At 40.1% G+C, this 11095-nt stretch overlaps 2 protein-coding genes across 2 annotated transcripts; one reads left to right on the top strand and one right to left on the bottom strand.

The window, feature by feature from the left end:
- Window positions 1–1295: 1295 nt before the first annotated feature.
- LOC5577345 (SRR1-like protein) lies at window positions 1296–2518 on the top strand (the record flags this gene model as incomplete). The annotated part of the gene is made up of 2 exons (XM_001656372.2): window positions 1296–1405; window positions 1525–2518. Coding segments are annotated over 2 exons (849 nt in total), but the record flags the coding sequence as incomplete, so codon positions are not given.
- A 2725-nt stretch (window positions 2519–5243) lies between these two features.
- Window positions 5244–10501, bottom strand: LOC5577344 (flap endonuclease GEN). The gene is given in 6 exon segments (XM_001656371.2): window positions 5244–6088; window positions 6090–6242; window positions 6244–6359; window positions 6362–6422; window positions 8159–9101; window positions 10261–10501. Coding segments are annotated over 6 exon segments (1713 nt in total). The 5' UTR covers window positions 10350–10501; the 3' UTR covers window positions 5244–5737.
- Between the last annotated feature and the right edge of the window lie 594 nt (window positions 10502–11095).

Genomic DNA, 11095 nt, shown 5'->3' with positions numbered 1-11095 from the left:
AAGCCGATCTGTCGCCTGCTGAGATGCGAGCCAATCGGAGAGTGAAAAGCAAATGACGTCAAATTTTCTCTAGCCACCCCTATTTATAGATTTGCTTAAAATCAACGTTCTCTTTTAAAGCAGTTATTAAACTATTTGGACAGGTATGTGGGATTCAGTAAGTAAACGACATGAAGCTTTGATGTCTTATCTTTCGATTGAGATGCTAATCAAGAAATTTCGTTAAGCCAGCGAAAAGTTATAAGCGTTTAAAATATTTCATGCCAACGTAACGCTCTTGGTTTTGAAATTCCAATTTCACTCCTGTATAGAGAAGAGAGACGTACTTCTACGTCAAAACAACGAGCTACACACATAGTTACCAATGGCTTTTAGGGCGTTATCCCAGATTATGCGAGATTTGAATAATTTTTTTTATTTCCAAATAGAACCTCCAAATAAATACCACTAACTTGATTTTTGCTCAAACCAGTATTAATGGCTATTAAAAACCATTAGAGATTAAGCAAGTAACCATAATGTTAAAATTTGAAATAAATGTATGGGAATCATCCAAAATTCTGAAAAGCATTTGAAAGTGATTCAAGAATTGTTCAAATTTTCCATTATTTAAAAAAAATTGTTGGAAATTTGTTTTAGGAGGCGCCCTTATTTAATAAATGCCTTTCAAAATTAACAAATACTTTACGCATTTTGGCGTCCCCCAATGGCTGGCAACCTGGCCCACCGCACGCTACGGCACTGGCCGTGGTTAGAATGCCGACGCCGAACTTTGCGAGCTTTTGTTGGGGATATTTCCTTTCTCTTAAGAAATCTCGCATAACTTCTGATCTTGCCCTAAAAGCCATTGGTAACCATATGTGTAGCTCGTTGTTTCTGAGCATTTGAATGGAGTTACACGTTATTAACAACACTATGGTGAAGAAATAATCATTCTCTAGCTACCAATGGTGTTGGTTTGGATGCTTATTCATTCATTTGCTCAAAAACAACGAGCTACACACATAGTTACCAATGGCTTTTAGGGCGTTATCCCAGATTATGCGAGAAATTCGACCTAAAGTTGATCTTAATGCACAATAAATTTGTGAACGAGTTTTCACACACTCAACGCCCCAATAGAACACGAATCCCACAATCTTCCACAAAAGGCCAAGTATTTATACTTTTCCCATGCATGTCAAAAATGTTTTTGCTCGGGAGTTCGGTGTGTTCGGTTTCGTTTCGTGTCTTCAAAATGTCACAACAACCAAATGCCGAAAGTCACTCGAATGGGTTTGTTTTTGTAACTTCCACGAAAAAGCAACGAAAATCGCGAAATTTCGCAAAAACGATACGCAAGACCGACTGCCAGCGAACCAGGCCCTGGGGGAAAGAGTCCTGTGGATGTGGAACGGTATCTGCGGTAAGTGATATAAAAGGTTTAAAGATGCGATGTGAAATCAGCATGGTCAATGTTTTGGTTTTTATAAGGTCACGATCAGTGTTTTGTTGGATTACATAAACGACTTTTTCTGCTTCCAGGTGCTTCGAAGAGACGCAATTCGATTTGAAATCGTCGGAATATTTCCTGAAAGCGGCGAAACAGGTGCTTTCCATACTCTGTGCGGTTAAGCTCGAGAGGATCGTCTGCCTCGGATTGGGGAAAATCTTGGAGTGTCCAATTTCGCGCCACCAATTGGCGTTTATTCGTTGCCTACGGGAGGAATTGGGATTCGGTGGTCCGATCGAGTATTTCGACCCGGTATTTTGCGAGCAAGCGGTTGAAATCTTGGAACGGCTGGGTGGTGTAGTTTTGAGGGAAAATTGTGAAGGGAAGTACCTGGCGGAAGTTGCCACCTTATTCTACTTGCCACACTGCCCTAAGCAGATAAGCAACAATTTGCTTTGGAAAAACTGGAATAGCCAACAGTTAGGAAACATTTTCCTCATAGGAAATAGTTTTGCAGGGATTGTGGCCAACTGTCCCAGAAGATTGCTGGAGAATAACGCTCGTTTTATACTGGAAGTGGAGGATTTTTGTCGAGAGGTTCCGTTCGATAATACCTTCAAACACACAGACATATTCAACGACACTTCCCTACACTACTTTGACAACGCTAATCTAAAAGACAAGCCGGAGGAATTTTGGGATTCACCAGAGCCTCACTATACTGAAGAAGACCTAGAATTGATCACAAGGAACATCCAGCAAGGACTGACACTAACCGGAAATGGCAGCAACAAGAGCAACGAGCAACACCTTGAAGAAGCTTCTGACTGAGTTGAAGGCCATAACACCTGAGGCGAACCGCAAGGAGTCATTAGCAGCCAAATATATTGTTTCGCAGTACAAAAAGTTCGAAACGACCGAGCAGCAGCACTGTCGGGCCAAGGAGGAACTGCAATTCGCGGCGCAGACCTATCTGTGTTATCTGAGGAGCGTGCGCAAGCACAAGGAACTCAGCGAGATGTACAGCGGCCGGGGCGAGCGGAGCATTCGCGAAACGGCCGATATGGTGGGCTTCAAGCTGCCGCATGATCCGAAATAGAAGCGGCGAAGTCTTCAGATTCATGTGTACAGATAGATTGGTTAAAATACAACGTTAAAATCCAGATAACAGTTTGATTCATGTGATCCGAAACCTTAAATTGGAATGCAAAGGGTACCCTTCATGCGCTACCTACAGTAATGGTTCCGACGATCTTTCTGAGAAAGTCGACTGCCCTTTTTTAATCTCAAGCCTGAGGCTAAATAAGGGTGAGATTGTGGATATGATAGTGGCTTTGATATTATTTAGTTCTTTTTTGTTAAAGTGAACTAAAATAAAATTCTTGAGAAAGTCCTTTCCGAACAATACCAGATTGGGTTCTCTTTTTCATAATGATTACTTGGACTGGGGAAAATCCAAGTAAATCATTTATTCCATTTTTGATCTCTTCAGGTGACTTATAGTCACTTGAGAGACCGTTTCAAGACGACTTTGAACAGACGTTCAGTTTTGTCGTCATAAGTAAAACAATTGTGCTTCTTCTCTACAAGATGTTTGAGAAGAAGTTCGCGATCTTTAACAGTTTCCTGCAAAACGCGACAGTCTCCTTTCTTTGCGATTTGGAAGGAAACCTTGATTCCCTAATGGAGTTCAAGATCTCCTGCCTAAATCCCCCAAATTCGGAACAACTGACCACGATAGGCGGCACTCTTTGCTTCCTCACTTGAATCAAAGAGCCTGGGCTAGAGGCTGCTTCGATTTGGTGTTCGGAAAATTTGTCTAGAGCATCGAACTGATTGCTCATTTCGATACAATTATTCATTTCACCCTTGGAAGAAAGTTCGCATTCCGGGGAAACGTCCTTTCTTTCATTCTTGCCACGTTTAGTGACAGTTTTAAATCCCACTTTTTTGGAAGGAAGTTGTGAATTCAGAGATTCACCCTTCCTTTTGTTAGTTGTTAATACATGTTCAGATAATAAACGGAAGAAGACGTGACCTTCTGAGAGGTTTTTTCCCAAGACGGTGTCCAAGAAGGATTACCACCGCTAGCTTTCGCAAACGGGTCCAACGAAAAATCGAAGGCACGGGTCCAAACAAGGATCGTAAAGGGATCAATAGTAAGAAAAAATAGTACTGAAAAGTACTGTTTTAGTAGCACTGAAAGTACTGTTTTATTGCTTTAGGTAGTTTTTAAGAAAGCTTCCAAGAGCAGAGAGAATTCGTGTACGCACAGCACGAAGGTACGATGCGCACTGAATGACATGCTTCATAGTACTTCGAAAATACATCCGAAAACGTTCCAACAGAATGCAAAATCGCCTAAAATTTATGCTCGGGCCAAACTCCATCGAACCTGTCGCTGCAATGCTGTTGTAACGTTCCTTCAGTTGTGAAACATTTCAACAGTTCCAGAAGCTTCTATGAATTAGAGAAAAATCTAACCGAAAATTCTCGAATATTCGGCTAAATAGCTGTTGCAGTGTTCTATAATTTATTGCCATTTTTCGAAATCACAGTTGTAATATAGGGACCATCGACTCATAAAGATATAAGGTCATGAAACAGGAATGCTTTGGAAAACTGTTTTAGGGGACCATTATAGCAGCCATAAAATTCCATTTTTAGTTTGCATCCATGATCGATATCGAGTCATATAAAATCGACTCAAGAAGGTTTCACTGTAATTTTAAAAATCTCGAATATATGGCGCACCTTCATGTTCGTTTGTTTTTTTTTTTGCATGTGTCTAATTTGTTTTTGAACCTTAGTTGGAAATGGCGAAACCCGTCTGAATCACATCTTGAAACTTCAACCTGTTCCATGTTCGACCGAACTACAATTTGCTTGAAGTGGGTTTGTTTACGTTTTGATCACCGACCAAGTTCCTGAAACCGAAAACAACAATGTTCGTGGCTATTCTACATATAAAGAAAAACAATGTTCCAGAAAACTTTAGAATATCTTCAAATAGCTATTGTAGTAGTCCACAATTTGAAGGTGTATGTTCTAACACTGAAATACTCTTGTAGTGGCTCTTAAAATGCTGTTGTAGCGTTCAGTAAAACTTTTCGATGAAATATTTCAAAAGCGTTACTGACAGACAGACAACTCTAGGATTTTATATATATGATAACAATGGATCATTAAAATAACCAAAACGGCCCGCTATGAAAAGCATAGATAGCGCCACCGTAGCCTTGTGTGTTTGACAGAACAGCAATGCTGTCACAATGTTAAATCCCATATATAGGGCGCCTTTGTTTTGATGCGGTGAGCACTGACAAAAACTACCTTCAATGATCCATTGCAAACTGTTGAGCCACTACAACAGCTATTTGACAGATTTATTCTAGAGTTTTCCGGAACATTGTTCTTTCAATTTTTGGTCGAACTTGAATCGTTTTGGGGTTAAAAAATGTGGTTCAGAAACGGATTTCGACAGTTCCAACTCAGGTTCAAAAAAACGAATTCGACATATGCAAAAGCAAGATATATCTATACATGAAAGAATTAATCTCTCACCAAATATTCGAGTTTTTTAATTTACAGTGAAACCTCCATGAGTCGATGTTCCATTACTCGATATCGACTAATGGATGTTGTATACTTAAAACAAAATTTTATGCTTACTATAATGTTGGTTCCCTACAACTGCTTTCCAGAGCATTTCGGTTCCAAACTAAAGTTTCCAATTGGCACGGATTCTGATATAATGATCCACAATAGAAGCGAAGGATTGGCTGTCATCAGATTAATTTGGACAGCTGCATCGATTTCGAGTAAATATAATAACATTACTTACACTAAAAATCCAGATCGTAGACAACGGTTCGATTCATGTCATCCGAAAACCGGCATCACAAATTGATCCTTCAGCGCAACGGAACACTCAAACATGTCATCTCGTTGTAACCGTCCTGCAGTTCCGGAGGTGCACATCAATCGACTCGAAAAAGAAACTTTTTCCGTTTACGGGGCTTCACCGACCTATTCAGCAGGGATTGGTTCGCCAAGTCGGGTTCCCTGCCGAGAATGTCCTGCTTCAAAGTAGCTTGTGTTGAACGGCGTTTGGCTCGTCCGGTTCCTCGTCAAGGCAAAGATCGTCCAAGGCTGCATGCTGAACACTCATCGAGAGCAACGTCTTCATAGCTTTTGGCCTTGGCAATCAATTGCTTGATTCTTTTATCTTCTTCATCCTCCATCGGGGAACGGGACACGTCCATAGTCCGGATGGCAAAACGCGATCGATGACATCCGAGACATTCAGATAATCTGCGTCCCATGCCGATTCCGTTCGCAAATCAGGTCCCAATAAATGGAATCCGAATCGGAGTCAAACGGACATGTCGGCGATGCTTTGTTCAACCTCGGAAATGGTTCTCCCTGGAATCGGTACAAGTGGCCAGTTGAGGTTTCATCATCAGGTTCTATCATTATCAGGGCTTCTCCTTCTGGTTCTTCCAGTTGTGATCCAGCGTCACTTGTTACAAAATTCATAAGTTCTTCCAATCGTTTCTGCTTCGTATTCCTGACAGTCTTTGGTTCCGGATTGCTTCTTAGGAGACTTTTTTCGGTTTTCTTTTGGGGCTTTGCCTTCGACGACAAGAAGGCTTTCAACGAGACTTGGGTATGCCTCGGAAACCAAGTCTTGCGGCTCGATAGTACTCCATAGAGACTCTTCGGTGTTACCCGGTTCATCAAGAAATGCTTGCAGCTGATCATCTGGGACTAGTCCGGAGAAGATCGATCCGTCATCTTTCCAAAATAATTTCGAAGCTGGCGACTCCTTTCGGTGATCGCTTCTTCTTGATGTAGTCCGGTTCCAATTTAACGCTGATGCCACGGGATGGATTTCTTCTAAGGGTCAGCAACTGCCAACGGGTGAAAGCGGAAACAATTTGATAAAACTGTAGATTTCGTTCCATTGCAGGAGATTGGCAATGTTGCGCTGTAAAAAGATATTAAATCGATTAGTTTCAATAACTGATTGCTTTTCTATAGGAAGCCGGATTCTATTGGTGTCACTAGTGATTCACTTCAGCACTTCAGCATATCCCCAAGATTTTCGTTTAGAACATCTTAAAGAATTAAATCAGTATTTTTTTTTTTTTTCAAGATGCAACCAGGGATGCTTCAGGATTTTCTAAAAAAATGTCATTCAGGATTTCTTTATGATTCCAACCTTCAGAAATTACTCCAAAGATTAATCCTAAGAATTCCTTCAGGAAATTTTCTAAGTCAGTCTTCAAATAATTTGTCCATGTATTCTTCCTGAGAAAAATCTTTCAGAAATTAATGGAAGAAATTTGGAAAAAAAAACGGGAGAATATTTGAAGAGAATATTGTAAAATAACATCTGGTGGAACTTGTGTAAATTCTAAACCAACCCATAATAAACTCCTAACAAGAATCGCTGACAAAACTCCTTGAATTTTTAAGATTTCTTAGATACATTTTGACAATTGACAAAAAAAAAGTCAATTGAATCTCCGGACAGTATCCTTCAGAATTTTTATGAAGAAGTTTGTTGAAAAACATCGGACGGAGTCCCCGAAGAAATTTAAGTTGGAATGATTGGAGTAATTAATGGATTGTTTGCTGTAGTATCAACTGTTATGGAACCTCAAATGAAGTTTTGATGAATCCATAAAGAATTTAGTTGAGAAATTACTCGATATACATTTGAAAAAAAAAAAAACTGCAATAGTTAATCCTTGAATGAAATGCTAAAGAAATTCAGAAAAATAAATCCTTAGGGAACTTTATGAGGAATCTCTCTTCAAATTTATTCAAAAAACCCTGTAAGAATTTTTGATAAATATTTTTGGGATAGCTCCTGGGAGTAACCGAGGATGAATTCTCGAAGAAATTCATATAAAATGCCTTGGACTAGTATAGTAACTGAAAAAGGAATTTTTGCGGGGTTTGTTTTGACTGCCGAACTTCTAATTGTCACTCGAATTGTCAATAACGATGATCGGGTAAAGGCATATTGTTTTTTTTTATTTTGTTAAATAAATCAAGGCTGATACAAATATTAATTTTCTTTTATGTCACCCCCTTCAAAAATCCGAAAACTTTGAAGGGGAGAAAAAAAGATTCATCATTTTTTTTTTTAAATCGGTAAATATTTTTTAATTTTTTGAGTAATAACCAGGTAAAATTGATCCAGATGACGATTGGAAAAAGTTTAACAACTATCGTTAAAACTAAAAATTCGAAAAAATACCTTTTTTTCATTTTCATTTTTTTGTTCCTTATTTATTCCCCCCTCGTACCTTCCAAGTGGCCTCGGACATAAAAGAAAATTAATAATTGTATCAGCCTAAGCAAAGTAGCCAAAGCAAAAGGAATCACACATATCTTCAAATTCTAATTAGATTTACTGGGAACATACCTTGGGTTTCATCAACTTTCTTGGTGAAATGTATTGAAAAAACACGTAACTATTACGCGGTTCTTCGATGGAACGAAGATGTTCATTACTTCATTGGTCCATTTATCATGACCTACGGTTCCCGTAAAAGCTACGTGAAGAGTGGGATGGAAAAATAACCACGTATGTTTTCACAATGACGTTTGGATTGTTTTGAGTGTAGCAAAGTTTCAGACCGAATCGAGAAAAACCCCCATGCCAAAGCGAATCTTGGAAGTGCCCAAGTACCAGTTCTTTACTCTACTTACAATAAACTTAACAATATTCGGTTGCCTCCACTCCAAATCCAACGGAGGCAGCTCACATTTCCGTTCCATGAATTCACTCACAATTGCCTCTGGCGGGAAATCCGGGTCTTGTAGCGCCTTTCTCTTGATGTCCAACTCAGTCTTAATGTTCGCCCGTTGGTTCTTCCATCTGGACTCATCGCATCCGACTTTGGTTCTGCAGTCCTGACAGCCGGCCCTCCGGTGGACAAACGTCTTCCCTTGGTGTCCACAGTCTGCACAGACGTTTTTGTCTTCGGCCTTAATTTCCTGCTCGGTAAGACGATCTGCTGTAGCGCGCCAAGATCGTATCCTGGCCAATACATCCCTGCTATGGTAAATGTTCAGCAATCGATTGATCATCTCCCTGCCCACTCCTGGAACTCCAGCTGGACTGTAATCACATCCGGACAGTATTCCCATCGCCACAATCTTCTCCTGTCCCAAATCCATCACCATTCGGATCTTGTCCATATCGTAGACATCGACCGATCCTCCACCGCTCTGCGAAGCACAAAAGTTCCGAAACACCCGAACAGCTCCATAGGCAAAGCAGTCCGAGTCCTGGCTAATTACCCCATAGACCATCCCGTCATGGTTCAAATAGGCACACAGCGCTTCCGCTTCCCCCGGTGCCTGCACGCAAACCAAACCCATCGAACTCAACAGCTCTTCGCATTGCTTCAGCACGTGGTGAAAACGGTTCCTCTTTTGTTCCGAAGGTGCCTTAGATTCTGTCCCGTTCGGTTTCTGCGTCCCACCTGCTTTGTCACAATTGGCCGTTTTCCTCGGGGGAACTCCTCGGAACTGGGTTTGATTACGTTTGATGATCACTCCATACTTCAGAGGCGGTGCAGAACCTTCCAGCACAAATACCGGAATGATTCCAATTTGCAGCAGATAGTAAGTACGGAAGAATAAGTTCCTAAAACATACATTTTAGTCTAAGTTACTTAAAAATGAGAATCACAGGGCTGGTGGTGGTAAAATTAGGAACAGTTGTTCTTAAAAACAAAAACATAGGTAGGTATGAAAAACCATACAGATACCGCGAAAACAAAAACAATCCAAACAGTAATTAGGGAATAAGAGTTTTCATGTGAATTCTTCAGATATTGGGATTAGCTGGTCTGATAGCGAAAAGTGGTACTAAAATGGTTCAGTGACCAAAGCATAAGCATAGATTACCGTACAATCCGTAGTTGTCCGTGATTGACCAGAGTAATCGGGGCTTGGGATTAGCTTACCATTCTCAATGTACAAAAATCGAAAGCTCAAAATTTAAAATCAATTACGGCCATCGGGTAAGAGAAGGAATGTTAGTTAGAGAACCATTGTTACTAGATACCGAAGCATTTTCTGCATCTTCATAGTTGTCATGTAAAGGATACTGGGTTTAGTGGGGTAACGATAGGATCTGGGAGTCGACTATGTTTGGTGATACGATTCATGACAGATCATCATGCAAATTCAGAGGACAAGGTCGTATATTTCATCGATGCCTCCAAGGAAAGTAATGTGTGCGGGATAGGAATATTCATCGAAGGCTCCAAACAACGATTTTCACTATAACTGAACTAGCATTAAGCCAGACACTGACCCATGGTAACAGCAAGTCCAGTTTAATGGTCAAGAGGTCAGACTCATCAGCAGATTGATTCTGGACACGATTACTCTAAGATTCTGGCGATTGCGATTGATGCCAAGTATGTAGCATAGCAGCAACCTGCAGAACACGTCATTCTAATTGTCCTAATTACGGGATAAGCAGATATAATTAATTTGGATCACTATCGGATGCATTTAAATCAAAAGACCTACAAAGAAACTAGCAGAGTTTGTAACGAGTCATCAAGATGAACGTGTAAATCGCTTCCGGCTTCCGGATAACAATTAAGCAGGGCATACAGTCGACCCGATGGCCCTATCACCAGAGACTGCCAAGACAGGTAAAGTAACTTCTAAGAGACCATTTTGTTAAACACAAAACTTTAATGGTCTCAACTTTTTTTTGAAATAGAGAAAAAAAAAGTGATCGGCTACTAGCCCTGTTGAGTCACGAAATTATCCAGCTGAATACCTACCTTAAATAGAATCGCGGGTGGACGAAATAATCGACAACGTTTAAACTTTCGCAAACCCTCCGGAGGATCGATTGCGACCACTTGGCCATTGAGGTGGAAATAAGGACTTCTTTTCGCTGTGCGCGTCAGCAAAATTCCACAAATCTTTATACCCATTATTAATAATGTTGTTATTCAGCTTAACATTTTAACACCCAGATTTTTTTCAAACGGGCGACTAAACTTTTGCAAACAAACACGAGAACGCAACGAAAACTACGAAACGTCTACTTTACCGACGAGACTGAAAAACGAAATCCACAAACTTTCCACTTTATGTTCCACACACAGTAAGAAACTTCTAGTCAAAAATGAAGAAAAATATACACACTTAATCTTCGTTTTTTTGTTCGGTAAGGGGCTGTCCATTAATTATGTAAGGGTATATGGGGGGAGGGGGGGTTTGAGATCTCTTACGCGCCATACAATTTATTTTTCATTTTCATACAAAAAATCTTACTATGGAGGGAGGGGGGTTGAAAAACCCCGAAAATATTCTTACGTAATTAATGGATCGCCCCTAAATTATTTCTCAAAAACTTATTCAAAAAGTCTCAAGTCAAAAAAGTGAATTATCTTACTTTATTGATCCTACACGGAAAATATTTTTACCTAATTTTTGAGTTTACTTTACCCAAAATTAGGTATATCGATTATAGTTTCAACCCAAAATCTCTCGGTTTTCTCTTTCTCCCACACGAATGTTGTCAAAAATAGAGAGAGCTGCATCTACCCAATGGGGGTACTTTGGCCCAATAAGCCAAATTTGGGTAAATGCAACTTTTCTTATGTTTGG

This window comes from Aedes aegypti, chromosome 3 (genome assembly GCF_002204515.2).
Source record: "Aedes aegypti strain LVP_AGWG chromosome 3, AaegL5.0 Primary Assembly, whole genome shotgun sequence".
In the NCBI taxonomy this organism is placed as follows: Eukaryota; Metazoa; Arthropoda; class Insecta; order Diptera; family Culicidae; genus Aedes; species Aedes aegypti.
This window is presented reverse-complemented; position numbering and strand designations above follow the sequence as displayed.